The sequence below is a fragment of the Dreissena polymorpha genome, chromosome 2 (genome assembly GCF_020536995.1).
Source record: "Dreissena polymorpha isolate Duluth1 chromosome 2, UMN_Dpol_1.0, whole genome shotgun sequence".
NCBI classification, from domain to species: domain Eukaryota; kingdom Metazoa; phylum Mollusca; class Bivalvia; order Myida; family Dreissenidae; genus Dreissena; species Dreissena polymorpha.
The window spans coordinates 147,935,059-147,962,132 of NC_068356.1; the positions used below are offsets into that span (position 1 = coordinate 147,935,059).

Below are 27,074 nucleotides of genomic sequence, written 5' to 3' on the forward strand. Positions count from 1 at the left end.
TACTGATGGTGTATGTGATATACACCCTCATTAATTGCATATCAAACGTGAACGAAGCCCATACACCATCATTTACTAACTGCGTAATGACTATATCTCAACCGACTACTCAATTCCCTGGAAGTGTATGAAAATTACTCGGGGTGTATGGAAAATACACCATGGACACGTGACCGCTCTAAGCCAATCGTTAAAGGTTATTTTTGTAGGACGTGAGTTATGATATATATCTGATAAGGCGAAGACATTTTCTTTTTAAGTGTACCATTGTTATGTTCACCAGTGCATCAATTTTAACAGTAACTGTCTTTTCGCCAGTATCTTGTATAAATGTCACAAATATGCTTAATGCCGGATTGTAGTTAAGACTAATGAATGTTAATAATTAAATAAGTATTGTCAACTAGAGTTATACATAAACACAGTTAAATTTATAGATAAACTTTATTAACATCAACACACAATTATATTTCATTTTGAAAGATTTGTTGAGATAAACTGTACTTCAATTAAACGTAAAAGTGAATACGTAAATAACTATGTCACAATAACTTAATAATACAAAGGCACACATTGACATAAGTTTGTGGTCAATATCAGAAATAAATAAATAACCATAATACATGAACTGATTTATATTTGTTATCTTGTCAAAACCATGCAAGCATCAATACTAACCAATTGTACTACTTAGGGCTCTTCTCTAATTTTGGTGTGTTTGATGTGTTTATATTCAATAATAAAGCAAAGACAAAACGCCTACAAAGGCTATCTGTGTGTTATAAGTGCCTGTGCCTAGACTGAAACAGTGAATGCCACAACATAAGTTCCAGTCATACTGTTATTCAAAGCCTATAACATTTAGATGTGCGGTTTGGAATGTCAATACCGAGCCTTGTTTTACATTTAAACAGTCGCTATGAAAGCAATGATGTACGTTCATTGGATATTATTTTAGGCTTTTATGTATTTGATTATCATGTGTGGTAGAGACACGTTTTTGCTTTGTACGAAGACGTTTATGAGATCCTATCGCCCCTGAAGCTATATTGTATGAGGACCCTGGGTGTGTTCCAGCATTTCGACCTAACTTGCTAGCCTGTCGAAAGTTTGGACGCATCGGACCTATAGCTGTTTTTCAAATATGTAGGTTTTTGTACAAAAATAAATAATTTTAGTGTTGTAATGTGCTGTGTTGATGTCATGGGGAGTAGGGGACTAAGTACTCGAAGAAAACCACGCCAGTCATGAATTAGGGCAACACACCAAACTGTCATGCGCCGGGAGAGGATATTTAGCTCGGGTCGCTTTGAAGAGAAGCGCGTGAACGGACCACTGGACTTACCGTTCAGCCAATGCCGTTCCGCGAGATTAAGTTTCCTGCACAAAATAAACTCGATTCGTACAAGAACCATCACACAGATTAGTTATTTGACAGTGAAATAATAATACTAAAAATACTCTTAGATTACTTATTGGGTAATACATTGTAATAACCAGTATTAAGCTACAAGAAAGCAATTATTTAACGGACGAAACACGCAAAATGAATTTAAATACATTACCAAGCCCTATACGCGAGCACAGTTTTAATAATTAATTAATTGGCAAATTTAGTCATTCTGTTTAGATAGTGTATCATTCTAAATATACAAACATAACTAATTGCCCGTTTAATAATTAGTAACTGTTAATGGTGATGGTACTAGGTTTTACATGTGCATGTTTTTGGTAAGAGCTAGGAATGCAAGAGTAAACCCTTGATCTATATATCAGTTATGATAACAAATGATATCTTCCCATGTTCTGAATCTGGTTCGCTTTATTTGGAGCATGTACCGACGGGTTGTTATATTGTATATGTAAATTAAACTTAATATGCACGTACCTGTTGATTTTGATCAATATAATACTATATGTCATCACTGATTTTGTCACTTTGATACTCTTTGTGATATTTTGGTAATGGCCATAAATAAACGTTTCTATGTCAAGGTATGATAACGAGAGACGAAACGAGTAATCTTTTGTTATTCACGAACTGTGACTTTCGTGGGTGTGTAGATCGTGTATAATTACTATTTCTTACCGTGTAGACATTTTTGGTTTTCACTAGGGTTCATTATAGCGGTTTAAAATTGGAACATACAAATGCGAGTTTGCTGTCATTCTTAAAGCCGCAACGTTTTTTCAATACTAATGGCATTTGTGTATTGCGTCCAAGTTTGTTTCACTAAACTTTTATTTCGACTATGTAAAATATATTAATTAAGAGCATATACAAATAGTGTGTGTACTTTTCATACAGACGATTTTCAGTATTCGCAATACAAGATAAGTAAATCAATTGACTCAAACAAGCCTAACGTATTATGTTAGCACTAACAGTCCGAAATGAAAAGGAACAAATGCAATTTTCATCATTACGAGACCCTTTTTATTTGCCTTTTTGACTTCCTTTTGAAGCTGTCACAACATACACCTTTCCTTAACTGTTATATGTATGTTTGAAAGTAGAATTGCAGAAAAGATATCGACATCCAAAAAATATTGTATAACTGTACGTAATTAAGGTAAAGCGGATCTTATATCTCAGACCGTTGATATTTGGGTTTGCTTTTTCGAGCCGTCGATATTGAAAATATTTAGGCTTACATTTTAATGATACATGCTATGATTCATTGCTAAACATTCAATAAAAAATTTGTTGACGATCGTTATAATGAATTACTAACATATGTTAACATGTTATGGTAATCCTGTTTAAGCTGTTTGCCAGAGTTTCCTTGCCTGGTACCTCACAGATTTATGATTGTATACTCTTTGGAGTATTTTTGAGATTTTGTTTTAGTTGTACTATTTAGCTTTTGCAAGTTGCCTGATTGTTCTTGAACCCAAAAGTGCGATCGTAGGGTAACACCACATTAATACATAAGTGTCGTAATACGTCAACTAATACATCTTAGTAAATGCGTAGATAAATTTATCAACACAACTCGGTTACTACCTTTTTCTATATGGATCTCATTTAGTTTTAATGTCACATATATGTTTTTGATATTTACAGAAATGCAACAAAGTTAAATGGTAATGGTCCATAATGTTTGGCTCAGTTTGAAAGCATCTGCTTTGATAGTGAAAAGCATGTTGTCGACTGCGTGCGTAATCTTACCCGAAAAGATAAATATGATTGCCGGGTTTATCTTAAAAAGTTTATTTTAAGGGCAGGTTCCGAGACCCACAAAAAGGTCTATTTTACCCTAGAAATCAATTTTAAGAGCATTTTCTGCATTGCTTTGTGCTATATTTTCAAGCTGTTGATGCGCTGCACTGAATATTGTCTGAATCTTTTTCAGGTTGTGACTGGAGGCCTTGTTTTGAGGGTGTCTTGCAGACCAGTGGTTGTCGGCCTGGGGATTTTCAATAAAAACTGTAGACTGCCTCCTTAAGGCAGAAAATCCCGAATTTCACACCCAACGCCCAATAGTCAAAGCTGACATTTTTTTTATTTAACAGAGTCATTAACACATGAAAACAGTTTTCCCATTCAATTCTGACCAGAAATATTAACATTTCAGTTGGGGGAGGTAAGCCTGATTTTTTAAGAAAACCCTATTTTGCATTGTACGCACATCAGCTTTAGAGCTTCAGTCTAATTGTTTGTGTTCAGGGCCTAGTTGTTTATGCAAGAAAGACTACGTTGACATAAATCAACTATTTATACAACATTTAGTGCCTTTCAAACCATTTAAACCCCTAAATATGCATAAACTTTGATGAAAAGTTTGTAAAACACACTAATTTTAAGGATATCATAATCAAAATTCATTTTATTGTTAAACTTTGACCAGTGCAGTGAACATTTTTTTGACTCAGGATGAAAGATGACACTTATTATGAGTCTTTAGTGGCAATATGATTTTACCTACATTTCATATCTGTGCAAATTGAGTGATTTTTAGACTTGGGTTCAAAACCAAAACAATGACCACAAAGTTGCGTGAAAATGCCGCCGCATATATGCTCATTAAAAATAGTATACAATTGTGAATTGCACTTATTTTACGAAGTAAACCACCCAGTTTCATCCAGAAATAACTGATGAGTACAAATATTTCAATTTTAGATGGTTTTAAAACTTTGAACTGCTATCTTAAGGAGGAAGTCTACAAGTGTTTAGGCCTATTGGCGCATTGTCCCCGGTCAATTTACTTCATTTAAGATGTATGGCATAAAAAAATGTTTTTTACTCCAAACGCTGAAATGAAAGTATAATTTCTCAATATTCTAATAATTGCACTTGTTTTCAGTAATTAAAAACTAATTGACCTGGGTTTTAGTCAACATTCTGCACATGCTCAGTGAGAAGTAAACCCATGTACTTTCTGCTCGAAGCTGCCGACATTTGACAGATTTCAACAGTCGGTTTAAATAAGTAAGCAGTGAAAACAAATTTAATGGAAATGACCCATTATGTTTGGCTCAGTTAGAAAGCATTTGCTGTGATAGTGCAAAGCATTTTGTCGATTGTGTGCGTATTTTTAGCCGGAAAGATGCATGTGATAGCCGGTGTTATCTAAAAATGATTTTTTTACGGGCAAGTTCCGAGATCCCCGAAAAAGTCTATTTTACCCCAGAAATTAATTTAAAGATCATTTTCTGCAATGTTTTGTGCTTTATCTTCAAGAAGTTGATGAGCTGCATTGAATATTGTCTGAATCTCTTTTCAGGTTATGACTGGACGCCTTGTTTTTTAGGGTGTTTTGCAGACCAGTGGTTGTCGGCCTGGGGATTTTCAAGAAAAACTGTAGACTGCCTCCTAATTACATTTTACGACATCAATTTCTGGCGCGCGGCCGACTCGGGTACGTTGAAGTATATTGGGGTACTCAAAAGAATAATGTGAGAATTGCAAAACGGCGAAGTATACTTCAAAGTACCCGGGATAAGGGGAATTAGTACCCGGGGGGAACTTGACCCTTTCAGCCACAGTATATGCCAAAAACAATATGCAGGGGTTGATATTAAATAGTTTATTATAATTAATAAATCAATAAAATAACAATAGAAAACAAAATATATACCTAATATAAGCTACAATTTATCATCCCGTTCTTGGAAATTTGAAACAACATATAAACGCGGATTTATTAGGAAGGTAAATATTAAGCGGACCAAAAATTACCCCAATCTAGCGGTCTCCATTATGCAGTAAATATAATACAACTGGTCTCCATACATATATATATCGAATAGATCACCAATCCGACTTAACTTTCTCATTTACATGTCTCCTTAGCGCTGCAACATTGAATCCTAATCGTTTCCTTAACTGTATATTTTACATGTTCTATGTACATTTATTATTATCCTGTATAATATTTATGCGCATCAAGAAATCTGGATCCGTTGTGTGCATTAGAACAGACATAGACGCAGCTTCATTATGCAAGATCATTCAAATGGCATACTTTACCACTCAAAGTAACGGCACATCGTACCAGAAGGTTTGATAACCAAAGAAAGACACCTGAATGATTCGCTTGTAGTTTATACTGTACTAAGATGTAATTATATCAACTAACGAACATTTTCGATACTCTGCATTGTACGATCCATGATATATTTATTTGTATAGCTAAATATATAAACGGTCTTATGAAACAAATGTCTCTTTTAAATCCAGCAAGGACTTTTGTGAGCCGAAAAAGAACATATAAACGCATGCCAAACAAATATGCGTGCAACAAATAAAACGAATGAAAAAGATACTATAAGTATATACATTTGATGGATTAAATGAGTGCATTCCAAATCAGATTAGGTAACAAATAATAATTATTAAGTTACCAATGAATACATTTACTCGATACGTAATGACTATGAACACTTATTAAAGTGCAAGGACCGTTGTTTTAGTTCACAAACATAACAGAAAAAAATTCAATAAAACACATCAGAACAATTAAATCAATTAGGAAGGAAAACAGTTAACGCCATTCATATTGCCGAATATAAAAGTACCCTGAGTTAACTACTTTCTGTTGTAAATGTTTGAACATGTACTATGCATGAAATTACTGTCATTTACAACACAATTACATGAGCATCATCTTCAATATCTTCCAAAAATCATAATCATCCACAATACTTCCTTTGTTATTCATCCTATGGTGGACCTCTCTCGTAATTTTACGCATACGACTCTTTATCTCCTGCATCATAGGATCCGAGTCATTGGCCACACCATGCTCATCCTTGCACTGACAATTTCTGCAACAGGACTTTAGAAACAACAGTTCCAGCTCAACTATTTTCTTGTTATACCACATCAGTAGCTTTGGATGCGATAGTTTTGCCTTCCGTATCCTCGGCAATCTTAGTAGTGTATTTAAACATTCGTTCATCATGTCCGTGATAGTATTTACCCAGATACGTTTTTGCTCTTCATCCAGCCCGCATGCTTCCATTAGATTCCTTTCTGGTATCATATAATATGACAGTTGAATCTTTAATATTGCCGTTCGTAGTTGATCTAATCCTTCCCGAAGCCAATACAACAAACTGCTTTCATTGAACTGTGCTTGTGGATTGTTCTCCGCAAGCCACAATACAATGTTTTTCACTGTGTATGATGAAATTTCTTTCTTGCCTGGCTTTAAAATATCCTTAACAGCCATTTTCAACAAAATATAAATGTAAACCTGGGTGTTATTAAGACTTCTCATAAGTTCATTCTCCCCAGTATTAAAACCAATCCTCCATTCTAAATGTTGATAGTCACTACCCTTAAAACCAACAGGTACCACAAATGCTCCCATAGTTACGACTTTGTGAACGATATCCGGTGGTGGCCAATGACGACTTCGCTCTGCCCATCTCAATAGTATACAAGGACAGTGACAGCGTAACGAAAATACATTGTCATGATGCCATGCCTCTAATGAAAGTGGCAGTGATGGTCCTGCACGTTCATGGCGAACCACATCTGTCGGACCAATTGCGTCACTGTAAGAACGAAGAAATTCAGCACTGCTCAGAATATCACGCCCATTTTCATCCTTACACAGAGCATCACGCACGTGTGATGAATAATTGGCACCACGTCGCTCCAATAAATTAAGCCTAGCGTGTCCGTGGTAGCACACGCCGGTGTCTAATGTAAACACATAAGTCTCCTTTGATAATTCGTCAGAATGAAAAACATTTTCTAAACACATGATGCCTTCTACAATAAACATATAATCAAAGTCACTTTCACTGAAGCCTGTCAGCCCCTCTGCCTTGCTACCCGTAGTGATTCTCGTTACACTACCAGACTTTTGAGCAGTCCACAGCCTATCATGCTCCCTGTATGCGTCCCTCCGTGCCTGTGTGATTTGAGGCCCATAACCGAGACAGTTCATCAGAGAGCATATCTCTAGGGAGCCATTTTCACACTGAACCTGATAGTGATGAAAACATCGAAATTGCAGGAAATATTAATATGCTCCTTAAATAATATATAACTGCTCATAGCAATCTAAGTCTACGCGTCCTATACGAACCCCTACATGCTATAAAACATAATGTTCTAAAGAAATTAAAATATTTTAAAAACTGACCTAATATGTTAAATCGGTTTAAGCTTAAACACATAAGCAATTAGTGTGTTTATCCCAAAGTTATGGTTTTACTCGTATACAGGATAATCAGTTGAGCTATGTAACAATTAAACATCAGCGGATAAAGCTTTATTAATGCATACATTTATAAGTAAAGAAGTTTAAAACGTAAAACATAACGTAAAATTTACTCATTATCAATTTTCTACAATGTTATTTTCACATCAAATATTGATATTTATCCCATTTTCACCGCGACATTGACGGTATAACACGTTGTGGAATATACTTGCTTGTATTCAACACTGTGGAATATACCTGTCGCGTGCACGGACTACTTTTTAAATGACGTCATGCGATATGCGCTAAAATTAGGTCGATATTGTTTGGTTCACTGATCGAATTTTAAGGTCACCCATGAAAAGAAAATGTGCATATTTTGCAGAAAAAAAAATATATGACATATTCACCAAAAGAAATGTTGAAATAAAATATAAAATTACACGATTTTTGTTTTGTTATTTTTTTATTTATATTTACTTTACCACTGAATGATTTTTCATAAGAAACAAAGTCGACAAAACTTGAGCTTCAAAATTATACGACCTTCAACCTTTAAATCTAGTCATATGACATTATTTAGTGTAATGTGCATTGTTTATAACCAAAGCATATACTTTTGACATTTAACTTAAATATTAAGAATGTACAACAAGCCATACACATATCGCACAGTTCATGAATAATCTGCTATGTTTGCTGTCCTATTTAATTTACGTTAGGCATAGAGCTGTGTAAAGTATAAGATGGTAAAAATAGCACCACACTGGAATTGGGAACGTCCCATTTGTACACGGGTATTTTCTACTCATTCATCTGTTGTGTACTTGAATGTTTTCCATTCTTTGTGTATTTATATATTAGATTATTTTTTCGGACAATTAGGGCATTAAACCATAGATAAATAAAACACTGTGCAAGTTTAAACATAATTATGTTTATATGCTGAAATCTGCAAATGCAACCGAGTTTACCAACGGCTATTATAAGATAAACTGCTCCGGTTCATTTGAACAGCAGTAATGTAGAGTACATGACGTAGCGTGTGACGAAGAAGAAAGTTTATCGCGTTCATAAACTCATTTGAATAAAGTGATAGAATGGCATAAGGGTCTTTATTTAACTATGCTAAAATAATTATTAAAGACCCTAGATGCAAAATCGTCAATAATTGAGTTAAACGGATTATTAGATGGATTTTAAAGGATAATTAAAGGTAAGATACTAGTTCTTACATGTTTTGATTTTTGATTGTACTTTTGTCGTTCCCTGATCTCGGGGAAATGATTTTAACATGGGCGCCATTGATGCATCGGAACACACACGGCATACCCATAACATTATATAAAAAACACGTTCTGCGCGTCCTGAAATTCGTCGTCCGAAGTCGGAAAACGTATTGCCCTGTATATTTTGTCAAATAAAGTGTCAGTCGCTGCAATTGTCTGTTTACTCGTCAAAATTGTCAAGGTCTTCGATAGCTAAAGAAACTTCAGCGTACAGTTTATTTAGTATTGACAGACCTGTACAAAGTCGCGCCAGTCAAAAATCATAAAAAGCGACATTTAAAGTAATGGTAGCCAGAACTAGGTCGTCGATGGTGTACATGTATGTTGACATCGACAGCATTTTGTCAGGAGTAATGGCCGCCATATTGGATTTTGATCATTTTCTTTCGAAAATAAAATAAATTATAGTAAAGTAAAATCTTCTTTTCGCGGTCGTAATGTGTTAAAATTCGCATACTGCGTAAAATTGAATGTAGGCATATGGTGATATTTTTACTTGTTTCACAGTTTGTGTGTGATTTTTTTAAAGACTATTTCGCGTACCAGAACAAATACATGTATATCACTACGCATGGTTACATTTGTTAGATTTTAAGCGCTTTAATGACGGAATTAAAATTATTGTTAAGGTTATTAGATCTATTTATGTTAAACGTCACGTTGAAAAAATCAAATGGGATAAATAGAATACTAGGATTAGCGTTGAATACAGAGAAGTTTATGTTGCTCGGCTCGAACACCGAAAGCGCTCGCCAAGGCTCGCGCTTCCGGCGTTCTAAGCCTCGCAACATAAACTTCTCTGTATTCAACGCTAACCTAGTATTCTCTATATATTTTACGAAATCGACTTCTGATTGAATTGCACTTATACCATTACTAACAGCTGCTACGTGAACCGCACATATATCAGTACTTAATAAACCCTTACACGTGAACTGCATATACAACTATTCGTGCAACGTGTATGAACTGCAGATAAACCAGAACTTACAACTTATACGTGAACTGCACATACAGCACTATTAACCACTTCTACGCGCATTGCACATACACCAGAACATACAACTTCTATGTGCCCTGCACAAACACTTGTAATTTTAATGTATATTCGCACTGTATATACAGCAGTACTTACAACTTTGAGCACTGCAGATACACCAGTACTTGCAAGTTCTACGTGCACTGAACATACATCAGCACGTTCCACTTACGTGTACTGCTCATACAACAGTACTTACAACTTCTACGTTAACTGCATATACAACTGTTTGTTTGTTTTTCAGATTCTAAGTTAACTGTATATACAACACTTCTTGAAACTTTTACATGAACTGCACACACACCAGTACTTACAACCTATATGTGAACATCACATACCTAAAGTCTCACATCGTCTATGTTAACTGCATATATACACCAGTAATTACAACTTCTACATGAATTGCGTATTCTCCAGTTCTATCAACTTCCACGTGAAATGCACATAAACAAGAACTGACAACATCAACGTGAACTGAACATATACCAGAACTGACAACTTCTACGTGAACTGCACATATACCAGAACTGACAACTTCTATGTGAACTTCACATACATCAGAACTGACAACTTCAACGTTAACTGCACATACACCATAACTGACAACTTCCACGTGAACTGCACATACACAAGAACTGACAACTTCTACGTGAACTGCACAAACATCAGAATTGACAACTTCTACGTAAACTGCACAAACATTATAACTGACAACTTCCACGTGAACTGCACATACACAAGAACTGACAACTTCTACGTTAAGTGCACATAAACCAGAACTGACAACTTCTACGTAAACTGCACATACACCATAACTGACAACTTCCACGTGAACTGCACATACACAAGAACTGACAACTTCTAAGTGAACTGCACATACATCAGAAATGACAACGTCTAGGTGAACTGGACATACATCAGAATTTCAACTTTTACTTGAACTGCACATACACAAGAACTGACAATTTCTATGAGCACAGCACATACGCCAGAACTGACAACTTCTTCGTAAACTGCACATATACCAGTACTTACTAGAGATTAACGACTTTTTTTGCTACTAAAATACGCACGCACAATTATTTAGGAAATTTATTTTATGTAATAATATTTTTGTATTTATAATCCATTAAAAGTATTGTATTAAAACTTTAAATAATTATATGTGTATAAGTAATTGGATCATCTGCAAGCATGTGATCAGCACACTCATTTAATAATTCAAAATTATAATAAAAGACAAAGTCAATTGCAAATTGTATTTTTGTACATCATTTTGATTCGATATGTTTAAAGTAATTCTTAAAATTTAGCCACGTTTATAACTAACACTGCACGCATTTATGTGGGTGATGTACTTATTTCAAGGTACCCATGTGTTGGGAATTCAAACAAGACCGTACCCAAATGTAATAGTGTTGATATTTACATGAGTGTGAGTAGAACTCCATCGACACATAACATTTGCCAAACTTTTTTTCTGAAACGGTATATCTTTAATATTGTCTGAATAGAAAACTCATAGCTTTCAGTACATGTCCAGTTTGTTATACGTACAAACAACGAAATAGTAAAATTTAAGTATGATGTTTTACAATTTATCTTGTATTTATCATCGGATGTCGTCAAAATTTGGAAAATAAACAAGTGCATGATAGTATAATATCTTCTAGAACTTAAATTTGATTTGGTCTATGATTCGATTATACTAATTAAACAAGTAACATCAGAACACAATAAAGTTACACAATGGCAAATCTACCTAATGCCTGCCTCCCCCCCCCAAAAAAAAACAACAACAAAAAAACACACAACGAAAAACAAACAAACAGGGCATTGACAAAGGATTTTATAAAAACAAAACTGACAGTAAGAGTTAATCTGATCAGATAAGTGTGACTTAACCACTTAAATAAGTTTTATTTGACACAAAATTATGCACAACTGTTAAAGCATCGTTATAGCAAATGGGCTGAGAACATTATAGTATTATTACTAGGTGCCATCTACTGTCCACGGCCAGTGCATATGATATAAATATCAAGTCAATTGGTCGATTCGTTGACGAGTTATTGATCGGAATAAATGTTTACACTTATTGTTACATTGACCTTGATCTTTAACATAGTGGCCCCACTTAAAATAGTTGTAATCTACTGTCCAAGGCAAATGCATTCTTGAAGTATCAAGCCAATCAGTCAATTTGTTGACGAGTTATTGGTCGGGCACGATTTTTGCACTTATTGTGACAGTGACCTTGACCTTCGACCTACTGAACCTAATTTCAATATGGTTTATTTACTGTCCAAGGCCAATGCACAGTGCACAAGGCGAATGTATATTATAAAATGAAAATGAGTGAAATAATTATATGTTAGTTGGCAGAGCTGAGTCTCGAAAGACTACGCTTATGCGCTCTGTTTGTCACTTCTTGGGACAACGCCTGCTGTGACTTAGCAGGCCGATGCGGGCGTGGCAGTCCTTGTTGTACAATACGCACACAAAGGGGCTTGGAGTCGTGGGGATGGCGGCGCGCGCTTTTCGCAAGCTTCTCTTCTGAGTTGCATGTCCGGATCTGCTTTCCTCAGCTGCCTCAATACCTCTGTGTAAAAACTGTCGCCAAGCGGTGCGATCCTCGGCAAGAGTCTCCCAGGTTTCTACTGTAATGCAGCAGGCTTTGAGGTCCCGCTTGCAGGCATCTTTGTACCTGAAAGCTGGGCGACCTACGGGTCGCGTGCCAGTTGCAAGCTGGCCGTACAAATCGTCCTTTGGTAGGCGTCCATCCTCCATTCGACGCACGTGACCAAGCCAGCGGAGGCGACGTTGAGCTAGTAGGGCATACATGCTTGGGATCCCAGCACGTTCCAGTATGTCATTGTATGGGATACGATCCTGCCACTTTATCTCCAACAAGCGCTTTAGGCAACGCATGTTAAACGTATTGAGGCGGCGTTCATGTCGCATGAGGGTCGTCCATGTTTCGCTACCGTACAGCAGAGTGCTGAGGACACAGGCCTGGTATACCCTGGTCTTGGTCTTCTCTGTCAGAAGCTTTTTTTCCCAGACTCTCTTTGTCAGTCTGGCCATGGTAGCTGAAGCCTTTGAGATGCGCTTGCTTAGCTCGGTATCGATGGACAGGTTTCCGCTGATGGTGGAACCAAGGTAGGTGAAGTCCTCCACCACCTCCAGGGTATAGTCCCCGATCTTAATGCAGGGTACGTTGCTGGCATCCTAGCCCATGATATTAGTCTTTTTCAAGCTGACAGTAAGCCCAAATTCTAAACAGCCTGTAGCGAAGAGGTCTATGAGTCTTTGAAGAGCCTCTTCTGTATGCGTGGCCAGGGCAGCATCGTCCGCAAACAGCATCTCTCTGACGAGGACTTTGGTCACTTTTGTTCTGGCCCGTAAGCGAGCGAGGTTGAAGAGTTTCCCGTCAGACCTGGTGTGAATGTAGATGCCATAAGTGGACGAGTCAAAGGCAACTTCAGCATCATCGAGAAGAAGATGCCGAACAAGGTAGGTGCAAGCACGCAACCCTGCTTGACACCGCAGTTGATGAGGAATGGCTCTGAGGATGACCCGTCAAAGACGACAGTTCCTTTCATGTCTTCGTGAAAGGATACCACCATGCTGCGCAGCTTAGGAGGGCAACCAATCATCTCCAAAAGGCGGAACAGTCCGGGTCTGCTGACCAGGTCGAAAGCCTTAGTGAGGTCGATGAAGGCCAAGTAAAGAGGCATACCCTGTTCTCTGCACTTTTTTTGGAGTTGGCGTACAGTAAAGATCATGTCGGTGGTAGATCTGCCGGAGCGGAAACCACACTGAGACTCGGGGTAGACCCTTGCTGCAAGGGTCTGGAGACATTTTAGGACTATGCGAGCAAAAACCTTTCCAACCACGCTCAGCAGAGAGATGCCTCTGTAGTTGTTACAGTCACTCCGGTCGCCCTTGTCCTTGTAAAGGGTGACTATGGATGCATCTCGCATGTCTTGTGGCACTGCTCCTTCCTCCCAGCACAAAAGCAGAAGATCGTGCAGTGGCTGGAGTAGGGTGGTCTTCCCGCATTTGATGGCTTCAGGTGGGATGCCGTCACTTCCTGTGGCTTTGCCGCAGTTTAGCGAGTCGATTGCTTTGGCAAGTTCATCAACAGTGGGAATGGCGTCAAGCTCTCCCATTACGGGCAGGTCACTGATGGCGTTGATGGCGGATTCGGTGACAACAGTTGCACTAGAGTAAAGCTCTGAGTAGTGCTCCACCCATCTCCTCGTCTGGTGGTTGCGGTCAGTGATTGTCTCCCCAGTGAAGGACTTGAGTGGGGCGGTCTTCTTGACCGTGGAGCCAACTGCCTTTTTGCTGTCATCGTACATGCCACGCACATTTTCACAGTCAGCTGAACGCTGGATGCTCTCGCACAGCTGCAGCCAGTAGTCGTTGGCGCAGCGTCGGGCTATACGTTGGGCATTGCTTCTTGCCGTCCTCAAAGCTGACAGCGTCTTCTCGCATGGTGACTTTCTGTAGGCGAGAAGAGCTGAGCGCTTGGTAGCAAGGACAGGTTCAAGTTCTTGGAGGTTGGCGTTAAACCAGTCAGGATTCTTTCCCTCCTTCTTTACAAAGGCGGCAATGGCAGCATCGTAAATGGTATCCCTGATGGTCTTCCATCGTCCCATGGCATCCTGCTCCGGAAGATCTTTGAGGGCATTCTCAAGGCTGTTAACAAATTCCTCCCTGCGCTGGCAATCACCAATCCTGGCTATGTTGATACGAGGCCGACATGGGGGTTTGGAGCGTTGTAGCTTGCGGGGGGGGGGAATCTCATTCTGCTGCATACTAGGGCGTGGTCTGAGTCGCAGTCTGCACTGTGGTAGCTGCGTGTTCCTAGTACGCTGCTCAGCAGGGAGCGTCTAGTGATCACAAGGTCGAGTTGGTGCAACCTACGGGACCTGGGGTGCAGACTGGAAGAAGGTGTTCGTGATGCACAAGTTATGATAGGAGCAGAGCTCTAGCAATATCTGTCCATTTTCGTTCATCCTACCAGTGCCATAGTTTCCAATGCAAGACGACCATGACTGATGGTCTGTCCCAACTCTGGCATTGAAGTCACCGAGGAGCAGGATAGGCTCAACCTTGGGGATCCCGCCAAGCAGACTGTCCAGCTGATCGTAGAAGGTGTCTTTGTCTTCATCGGAAGCGCCCAGAGTCGGTGCATAGACGCTGAAGATGGTAATGAGACCTGCAGCTGAGTTAAGATGAAGTGTAAGAATGCGCTCCGTTCCACCTGTGGGAGGTTCGATGGAGGCGAGCAAGGTGTTCTTAACAGCAAAACCCACTCCATGTTGTCGTGGCTGTTCTGGCTCCATCCCTTTCCAGTAGTTTTCTTCCCTGAGGGAACCGCTAGATGATAATCTAGTTTCTTGGAGGGCGGCGATACAAATATCCATTATGGTGAGTTCTCTGTCGATGATGGCGGTCTTCCTAGAGTCATCAATGGTGAGCAAGTCATCAGAGATCCCAGGGCACATTGTTCTCACATTCCAGCTTGCAAAACGAAGTAGAAGAAATAATTATATGTAGCCCAAACATAATCGCATGTTATGATATTTAAAGAAGTTTGTAGTGAAACTTATATCCATCTATCTGCAAAAGACATGCATAATATATCGTAGGTATTTTTTTATTATGAATGTTGAATATTCCCCGTGTTGAATGTTCTCCGCCTGATTTAAAGCTGCTGAAACGATATGCTTATGTTTTGGAGGGATACTATGTAATATATAGGATATTTTAAAAACAACAAATACGAATTCAAACATTTTGGTCTGCAACACTAAGTATTTACTATTGTGGCAGCGTAAACGTTTGTGTAATTTTATTAAATTAAACAGTATTTAACAGAACCGTTACACGACAGAAAATGAAAATAAGTTATTTTTAACAATCATCGTGCATAATCATGTATTGTGTATTGTTTATATAAACAAACACCACTCTCACTCTCACGCTTTATGCATAATAATCTTTATTAAAATTTTTCAGGCATGTATGAATCTATGAACATTTTATAAAAGTGATCACAATTTGCTATAAAATGCTAAAATGAGTAAAATATTTGTTCTGTTTTGTTGAAAGATTGCGAAACATGTTGACATTAAAATTGTACAAAGTCGAACCATATGATAAATAATTCGCCCGGATTATATTATTACTACTATAATTGTAATAAAAATAAGTATTATTATTAACATTTTTATTATTATTATCGTTACTTATAATTTTATTTGATTGTTTGAAATTTCGCTGGTATTATATTATAAAAATGCTTCATTTTTTATCTGATAATATGTTTTATAAGGGATTTTTTTGCAGGCTTATTAATTCAATACAATGTCAAGCTTAAATGAATGAACACATATTTGGAATCAAGAGTTGAGAACAATTAATGTTAGCAATAATAGGTTGGACTGCGAACTCGCTAAAAAGCGCTTCAAATAGCTTGAATTATATATTGTATTTCTGATTAAATTTTAAAGGACAAAATCGGAAATTCTTCGCAATAAGGGCGATCGATTGCATATTTTCCTTTATGTATTTCATTCCATTACTACAGTTTGATTTTCATGAACATGTTTACAAAATTATATTGAACGTATATTTCATGCGTTTTTATTATGTAAATGCTCATTTTATTGAATACCCTTGTTTAATGTTAATCAATAAATCTTTAACTGAAATATGTGATTATTTACCAAAAATATATTAATATAATGTTTACGATTTCCTTTAAATAAAATTTAAAATTTAAAACTGTGAAACACAATAACAATTTAATTACGTTGATGTTTATACATGAAGTCATGGTATTGCATTTTCAAATTAAATCAGTCTGAATAATATGTGAATACATGTATTGGCCCCTTAAACCAGCTTACTAAATTTATAGTGAGTAACAGCAATGAATAGTTGAATTTATTCCGGTGTCTTAAAGACGTCTTAGTCATATAATACTATTGAAATTGATGTCAAACTATAGAAATACGTAAACAAAACAACATGGTATCATAACAGTTATGGTCTTTTTTCTTACCAAAAGAACCGTTTACTTTCTACTGAAGGTATATGTATTTATACTAGAGAGCCAAGTGCATTAATCAGTAAAAACAAGCGTTAGTGTTAGCTCCTGTTTTTGTATTCACATGGCCTTAATGTTTTCATGGGTAAAGAAAACAATGAACTCGCTTAGGACATATAGTGTATATATTTTGTTTAATCTAAGTGAAACATTGGAAAATGATGAGAACTATTGTCGATGTTATCAAACGGCAACCGCAATCAATAGTTTTTACTATTCAGGGAATTTACTACATTTACTAATACTATCACTTATAATTCTTATAACTACTTCTACTACTACCACTACTACTCCTATTGCTACTACGCTACTACTACTACTTCTACCACAACAGCTAGTACTACTACTAAACATCTAATACTTATACAACTAATTTTAATGCAACTAATACTAATATAAAAATAACAACAATAACAACTACTACAACTACTACCAACGCAACCTCCACCTCAACCATAACAACTAACAACACAACCACTACAACTACTACTACTATTACGTCTACTACTGTTACTGGTGCTACGGTTAATCAGTAAAGTTTATGTCAATACGTACTTGAGAGTTGCGACAGTGAAGTCCGCTCGGACGGGGAACAAATTCAGGTTCTGGTTTATCACGACATGAGCCACCTTCCGCCATCTGATAAATAGTATAAAAACATTTAAAAGACATGTAAAAGTTGACAAATGTTTTATCAAATAATAGCAAATGGAATATATGTTTGGCTTCAAATAAAGATTGTTCATGCACGCATGCATGGTTATATTAAATAAATATATATCAAGTGAACACATCAAATGCTGATCCCTGTTGACCAACGTTGGATTTGATCATCAATATATTACTAATAACATTACTTATGAACGTATGGACTTGAAAATAAATATCGTAAGGTTGCAATGCACGCTGCTTGTAACATGTCATTATAATATTGAGTTGCATTTCGCTTTCAAAAATGCCTACACACTTATTATATTATGATCGGTAAATATAAATGTAATATAAAATTGATGCATTTTAGCGATTAAGTTTGACTACCGCGAGAATACGATCTACTAACAAATTTGACCAAGATTAACCAATACCCGTCTTTTCACGGATTCACGTTATTTGTCCGTGTCCGTTTTTGTCCGTTTTGGATTTTGCTAAATAGTTCATGTTTAATAAACTCTGAGGCCCACGGTGGAAGCCTCCAAAGTATTGATTAATAAACATTCCAAAGGTTAGGCAAGGTCAAGGTAAAATGAGGCCAGTTGAGCTTGCTTAGTTTTGAATAAAAGAATGAAAACTTTCTAGTAAGTAGTATTGGTGTTAAGGATGTACTATTGTTTGGGGAATCTTTTTCAAGATATCCAGAACTTAATTTTGTGTATGCTGACTTTAATGTCTAAGTCTTTGAAATCTGTATGGAAAAATAAGGAGGTCACCATGGAGTATTTTAAGAAAAGCAATACCCTTCTTTCTTTACACACACAATTTTATTTTGGCAAATTATAAAACATTGCTGTTGTTCGTAAATCTTCATACTTTTCTAGGGTTTAGGAAAATACCTGGGAAAATCATTAAATATAAAGAACATTTAGTGGTTGTTTGTATATTTTTTATTCTTATTCACTCGACCTCATAAAATAATATTTCCAATCGACTCTTTTAAGGTATATTGTCCAACCCCTATTTCCTACTAACAGGTTGGCACAACTACGCTAAAAAACATTCCTTAAAACTCGAACTATGAACTCACAGAGCTTGGTCCTGGTTTCTTTTCTTGTTTTTCATTGACAGGTGGTGGATTGGAGCCCCAGAACATCTTAGAGTACATCTTCTGTTGGTTCTCCTTGGTTTTCTGGCTCACCTTGGACAGCCGCAAACACTCGTTGTACAGCCACTGTGTATCAAGTGACTTATTAGCACACACAGGCATATGGATAGAGCAGATGATTATGCAATGACAGGAAAATGATTTAAGAGGAATATATACACAAAAGTGTTGTAGGTGAAGATGCAGTCAAATAAAGAAAAAGTGAGGAGAATTTACTAGTCAGAAAACATAAATCATGAATTACAAGTTTGAAAATATGATAATGATAAATAAAAAAGTTGGAAAAATCGCACAAAATATGCAAATGTATGCAACAAATATAGATATCATGAAAGTGACACAATTATACGAAGAAAAAGATGACCAGAAGAACAGATCCATACATTCAAATGTCAGAATTATACAAACAAATATACACACAAGTATACATATTTTCAGAAGAAATAAACTAACAAAAGGAGAAAGACATATTAAAAATAAAATAAAGTACGAATATATTCAGAAGAAATATTCATTGATTCAGAAGAAAGGATTAAGAAATTGAAAAGAAATATGCATTGATTCAGAAGAAGAGATAAAGAAGTGCTGAGAAGAAAGGATACATAGATTCAGAAGGAAGGATAGATAGATTCAGAAGAAAGGATACATAGATTCAGAAGATAACATACATAGATTCAGAAGAAATGATTCATATATTCAGATGAAAGCATACATAGATTCAGAAGAAAGGATACAGAGATTCAGAAGGAATGACATATAGATTGAGAAGAAAGGATACATTGATTCAGAAGGAAGGATACATAGATTCAGAAAAAAAGGATACATAAATTCAGAAGAAAGCATACATAGATTCAGAAGAAAGGATACAGAGATTCAGGAGAAAGGATACAGAGATTCAGGTAAAATGACATTTTCAGCAGAATAGATGCACACATGTTAAAGATGATGCCTAGCAGGATCATGAAGACACGAACAATGGAAAAGAAATAAACAGAAATGCATGCTATAAAAGTTAACATATACACACATGAAAATACTCATATTATTGTACTAAAAATAAAGCTAATAATTTTATAAATGGAGGGGTATAACATGCTTTTGTTACATAACAAAATATGTGTCAATTTAAACCTAGTTATTTTAGCTCAACTGCATTGAAAACATATGGGTTAATGAAGCACATCGTCGTCTGTTGTTCCATGACCAATAATATAGAATATATGATCATAATATAGACAAACTTAACATAGTCATGGACAAAAAACATATGACCGACGTGAAAAAAAGGATCAAATATCTGGAATGAATGGTGAAGATTTGGTGAAAATTGAATTCGTTTAGAGCTGAACTTTTACAAATTTCGTATACTCTTGTAAAGCTGGTGTGAATCGGCTTGTTTACATGTTTTGCAAACCATTTGATGTCAATAATCATATGCAGAAAGTTTGATGTAGATTCATTAAAATCTGCACAAACAAGAGAGCGTTAACAGCAAGTTAATCATTTTTGTAATAAATAAAGGGCAATAACTCTGAAAAGCCAGGTATTATAGAACATCATAATTGGCCTCTACATTATGTTCTCAAACATTTCCTGAAAATTTGATGAAGATAAGATGAAAACTGTACAGCTAAGAGAACAGAAACACAATTAATGTGTTGCCGGCCAAACCACCAATATTTCCAACAAGGATGTTGCTATAATTCGTCCCTTCATGAGACAGGCGTTTACAAAGAAATAACTGTGAAAACAAACCCGATTTGTAGCATCAAAACTTAATGATTTCTTATATGCTTTAATGGCTTCTTCAGGATTTCCAAGCTTCTCTTCAGCCTATAAAAAAGAATAGATTTCTCTAAATTTGATTCAATGATTGTGATTTCTTTTATTGAATTATTTTTACGTCATTTTTTTTATTTATTATAAAATCTGTTGAATTTCTTGTGAATTTTTTATAAGTTACCGTAAAAGGAAAGATTTTTTTTATCTAATGCACTTCAGCAAGTTTATAATATATCGCCCTCTTGGTGCAAAAAGGTACCATGCGACATTGGAAGAAGAAGGCACATCGTACCTTTTTGCACCAATGAGGCGATATAATGTATTGTTTAAAATTCAATTAATAAATTAATAAAATTAATATTTACAGAAATCTATTTAATCTATAATTTTGCCTGAAATACATACAATATTTCTATTAAATCAGAACAATGACATCAAAAAAGTAAATTAAAAAAAATAATTGGATAAACATATGATTTTAAAATATGTTTGTAAACCTGTCCAAGGCGAATGTATGCCTTAGCGTTAGATGGCTGTATTTTGACAGACTTCTGCGCAGATTGGCGGGCATCTTCGAATACTGACAACTGAAAACAACAGCAGTTAGTTCACACAAAATTAAACACCTCACACACTACAATAATCCAACATATAAAAGTAATATCAAATAAAGTATTGTCTGACCTCTTGGGACTCCCCACTGGCGCAAAATTTTATAAAGCTATCTTACCACATAGCTCTTATACATTTTTATCCTTTATGGAGTGCATGTATAACAAAAACGATTAAACCATGAATGGAATCACGAACGACAAAGCAAGCCTCTGTATCTATTTATTCCCGTAGGCAATTTAAACACCATCAATAAAAGTATTTTTAAATAAAATATGTAAATGCAAATAAAAATAGCTCCAAACAAGTCACGTCCAAAACCAGGTTTTCAAAATATTAATGAACATTAAAAATGGTTAAAAAAAGTTATTTAGCAAATAACAAAGATAACATTTAACAAGTAAAGTGTTATTGAAGTGAGTGGTATTCATGAGGAGCACACAATATTTTACTCATATTCAAATGTCAGAATGACATTTAATAATTCATGTCAGCTAATTAATAATAAAGCAAATATGTTATACACATTTTTATGTATTGCAAATTTGAAAAATTTGAATGATACCTTGAAGAGGGAGGTAGAGACATTGCAATGTACAACAGATCTGAGCTCTAGCACCTGTTGTAGCTGGTAAGAACTCACTTTACTGTCTATGATCTTCAAGGCCCTGGGAGACAAAATAGAAAACACTGTAGGGCTAGAAACTAACATTTTGGCAATGATTATCCATTCTTATTCTTTGTATACTTTTCTTAAATTGGACATACAATTTTCACTTTGGGCCCATGATTTTTTTTTGTTGCGATTGGCTTGTTTTACCCTGATTATTTACCTTAAGTTTTGCGTGGCCATTTAGCACAAAACCCTTAACTTAACCTTCATAAGAACAAAAATGGAAATAATTATTCTGCTCACAGGCTACTCACAGTTATAGGAGTTGGGCAGTGACTGTTTACAAAGATCCTGAATAAATGTTAAGTTCTATTTTAAATACATGTCAAGTTTTATTTTAAATACATGTCAAATTCTCTTTTAATATATTTTGTATATATAGCGATATGAAGTTGTTGAACTTAAACATTAACATGAATGTTTAAAGTGCAAAAAGAGGCATAATTTTTCTCAAGTGCAGATTAGAGTTATGGACTTTGGTCGTCGACCTAAAAATGTCGCACTTTTGCCTTAGCCTGAGCATTGGGCAGACGCCATCAGCGATGCAGATAACTGGTATAACTCAGACTATTTTTTGAGCAGTTTGGCCATTATTAAAAGGCAAGCAAAATTATAGGATCTGGAAACCGGTAATTATGAATTATATATGGTATGGTTTACTAAAAACTTTTTTAAATGCATATAACCTGACAATAAAAAAAAAATGGAAACAATAGACATTTAGTCATACTTACTGAGTGTACAAGTTTATAGCCTGTTTATACCCTTTTCTTTTGAAGAAATAATTCCCACTCTCTTTTTTCTTTTTCCTGGACAAAACAAACAGTATAGCATTTTACTTTAAACAAACTTTTGTTCAGAAAACATGATTTGATGATTCAATATGTTTTCGCCTGAGCTCAAGAACCGACAAAGTTCAAATAGTTGACATTGACCGTTTTTCTTTTGTTAAACAAACATTCAATCATGATCTGGGGTATCATTAATACAACTTACGCCTCCTCCAATTTCTGAGAAAAATCCAGGGTGCTGTAGTCGAATGGAACACTGGAGTGCTGTGTGACGTCCAGTTTGAAGTTGGCTTTTGGTGGAATGTCAGGAGGCCTAAAAAGTCAGGCGAACAATAAAATACCAGTAAAAGTTTCCTAGTTTTTTCTAGTACAAGTCTAACTACCAATACACACTAGATTATTGTAGCTCATATACAGTGATATCCGTTATACCGTCAAACCTGACTGAAGGTGAATTAAAAATAATACTTCAAAGTTGTACTTACAGGCCCATCTCTCCGTACATGCTATTTAAACCAGAAAGAATTTCTGCCACTTCACCCACATCCATCAGGGAAACAGCCATGGTCAAAGCTGAGAGTAGAATACAAAGTGAGTTGTATTATTTACAGATGTAAGAGTATGTTGAGTGTATGTATTGGCCGGTGTAAAATACTAAGGGGAATTTAATACATTCAAAGTTCAAACAGGGAAGGCAAACAACTTCCAGTATGTTTAACTTTGGATATTAAGAAAGTATACACACATGTATGTAAGAAACAAAAGTTCATTGTCACCAAACATTTTTAATATGGTATTTAATACTCACATATATATATAAGTTTAAAATCATATGAAAATAATAGATAATCCCAGAAATCGATTGATCTCGGATTACCGCCCCTCGCGACGACATCTATATCGATAATAAAATGGCAATGGAATATGTAATTATAAAGCGCAAACATGATTGCATTTCGATCTTATATCCATTGACCTAGACAGAATCGATAACATATATGCACATGCGCGAGATGTAAAGTTATTTTGGATTGCAATCAATGATACTTGTAAACTTGTGACCAAAAGACAAATATCTATCTATCTGCCTAGATCAAGCATAAAAAACATACGGAGATCTTTTTGTACTATATATGTTAGATGTTCCAAGCGTCATTAAATACTTAAAACGTATCACCCAACGAATACGATGTTGTTGAAGAAGGACTATTCAAGCAAATATATGCGATCTTTTTCAAAGGGGTCAACACGATCATAAATACAAAACTACACTAACATTTGTCGTGGGTGGGATATTAAAGCGATTATATATGATATTTGTTTCTAAACAAATAAAAGATGAAACAGGCTTACACGTGGTGCGGCGTAAACATATAAGTTAATAATTTATTCCATTTGTATAATTGCGTTATTATGAATTCGCCGAGACCGTGATTTGTATTATAATTAGTTTTATTATTATTATTATTATTATTATTATTATTATTATTATTATTATTATTATTATTATTATTACTATTATTATTTTAATTTGTATTATTTTTGTAGTAGAAGAAGTAGTTGCAGTGGTCAGCTTTTCTTAGTAAACTTTAATTTTTTTTAGCAATTTATACTTTATTTATGCCAGCTCTTAAAAGCAATTTACTTTCGTGTTTAACTGGATAAAAAAAACCATTGGAATCAACAGTCGAACAAAGTTCATAAAAGCAACAATATGTTAAACTTCGAACTCGCAAATTAGCATTTCGAAATACTCACTTGACAACCTCTGCGCAGATATTTGACTGAAACCAGATTAGTTGGATCAAATCCCTGCCGTTTTAATTAACCACGTGATAAAAGCCGTGCAACGTTATATAATAATTGTCGTGTTGTTATTTTTACTTTTTTAATTTAGGTTATTTATTTTTGTACTAGAAACCTGAACTTTTTCACTTTTTTCAAAATAAAAAATAATCAAAGTACTGAAAGTACTGGTGTGACGATGCTTTTGAAGAGGATTGATATAAAAGCATCTATTTAAGTTTATCTACATCACCTCAATTGTGTATGTGGGTAAGACAATTTTGGGTAGGAAAGAAAACGGGTACGAAAATTGTAGGTACAAACATTATGCAAAAAACAATTGGGTACGAAAAAAGATTTGGTAACAAAAAACAATTTGGGTAGGACAAAAAATTTGGTACGAACAAAACTTTAGTCACGATCAAAAATTGGGTATGGAACAAAATTGGGTACGAAAAAAATTGGGTACGAAACATGTAGGGTACGAAAAAAATGGGGGTACGGGGAAGTAGTACCCGGGAGGAACTTGATCCATTCAGCGAAACTGAGAGGCGGGTTACATTCTCGATCAAAAACAACAATAAATATGTTTAAAAAGATATTTGACGTATATTTTCTGTACCACTTATCTTAAAAAAACGTATAATGTATATTATACAAAACTTTATATTTCGGTGTTTCCTTTCCTAAGTTAATGATGCTATGTGTACGGGCGTGATTTCACATTCCCATGTGCATGAATATTTTTTTTTCTCTTTTGATTATTGTTTTTTTTCTACTTCAATAAGCTTAGGCATGTTTATTTGTTAAGTACGGCAATAATTCCATGATGATTCCCGAAAGTAGGTATGAGCACATAGTCGTAGGAGCACTTGAATACGTGAGTTCGCCCGTGAACACATGGTAAGGTTAACTAAATCTCCGCGATATGATATTGGTTTTCATTTATATTTATGTATTATAATGAAAATAGAACAACTGTCTTTTGTAATTTTCCTGAAAATGTTTGTTAAGGGTTTAATTTTGGATAAATAGGGATACACCTTTTATATATTTCTAATAACATACATACGTATGATAAAAATAATGATTATTTAATATTGAACGTTCTATAAATAATATATATATATATATATATATATATATATATATATATATATATATATATATATATATATATATATTTATATATTTATATATATATATATATATATATATATATATATATATATATATATATATATTATATATTTATTTATATATAATGAGGTTTTTATATTCACATTCCACTTAAATATGAATAAACATGGTTTTTGATAGAATTTGCGCAAGTAGATTGATAATTATATATATAATATATACAATCCACTACACATGCATAATTTGCATTCCTCGGTTAACCACTTGCCGATGATGATCAAGCTACGTGCGTTATTTATAGTTTATTGGTAGTTACCTGGTAGACATACCCAGTAAAATTGATTACCAAATATACTAAAAATATGAAAACTTAACAACTTTTTTCAAGTACTGTAATATATCAATATAAACTAGTTATTGTAAAAAAATACGGTATTTTAGAACTTTTCCTTTTTTCGTCATTCGTGGTTGACGGTCCCTTTAAGGTTTTTAAATATATTACACCGCTCACCAAATGTCTATGTTAGTGAAATGATTTGAACTCTTAACCAAGCAAAACAAAAGTATTTTCCATAAATCAATTGAAATCTAAAGAAGAGTATGCCGGCTTCATTATTTTCTAATAGAAAAAGAAAGTTGGCAGTCATAATTTGCGTGTATGATGACTCTTGTTTTGTTATAAAATAAATTCCGAAGCGAATATAAAAACCAAAGTTAATATTGTATTAGACCTATATAACTATACACGGTTACTGAACACCTAGACGAAAGCTGAACTACGCTATGGAAGTTGAACATCGCCGATAAGACTAGACACCAATATCTTACTGACACGATAAGCTATAAAGGCTAAACATCACTATGCTACTGGCATGGAAATAGCAATACTCGTTGTACACGGATGTGAAGACTGAACATCGTTACGAACGCCGAGCACTGATATGAAGGCTGGACAGCACAATAAAGGCACATGAACGCCGCTATGCTGAACACCGCTTAATGTATTGCATTAATACCACACTGTCACGTGTATGATCACCACTCATTACTAGCATACATACAGCCATGTTATTGGCATGTGCGCCTCTATATTACTCGAATCAACAAAGCTATGTATTGACATGAACACCGCTATGTGGATGGCATGGATATGGCTATTTTAATACTATAAACAACGCAATGAAAGATGAACAACGCCTTGTTACTGGCACAAACAACACTAGATTACGGTCATTAACACTGATATGTTACTGCCATTCGCACCGCTATGTGACAGTCATTTACATCGCTATAAAGGTTGAAAACCGTTATCTTCATGTCAATAAACACTTTGTTACTTGCATGAACATCACTT

General features: G+C 35.2%; 1 protein-coding gene across 4 annotated transcripts in view; it reads right to left on the reverse strand.

Annotated features, from left to right (window-relative positions):
* LOC127869379 (peptidyl-prolyl cis-trans isomerase FKBP8-like) overlaps positions 1-27,074 on the reverse strand; it is a 59,634-nt gene that overhangs the window by 8,311 nt on the left and 24,249 nt on the right. Inside the window, exons 2-10 of one of the 4 annotated variants that reach the window (XM_052411898.1) lie at positions 23,281-23,368; positions 23,001-23,108; positions 22,739-22,813; positions 21,897-21,999; positions 21,217-21,306; positions 20,693-20,770; positions 18,860-19,003; positions 17,674-17,757; positions 5,019-7,445 (exon numbers count right to left, since the gene is read on the reverse strand). In XM_052411898.1, the coding sequence (XP_052267858.1) occupies positions 6,099-7,445; positions 17,674-17,757; positions 18,860-19,003; positions 20,693-20,770; positions 21,217-21,306; positions 21,897-21,999; positions 22,739-22,813; positions 23,001-23,108; positions 23,281-23,360 (2,109 nt within the window). In that variant the 5' untranslated portion in view covers positions 23,361-23,368 and the 3' untranslated portion in view covers positions 5,019-6,098. Of the gene's footprint in view, positions 1-5,018; positions 7,446-17,673; positions 17,761-18,859; positions 19,004-20,692; positions 20,771-21,216; positions 21,307-21,896; positions 22,000-22,738; positions 22,814-23,000; positions 23,109-23,280; positions 23,369-27,074 lie in introns of those variants that run through there. The other 3 variants (XM_052411897.1, XM_052411901.1, XM_052411900.1) reach the window with 3 other exon arrangements.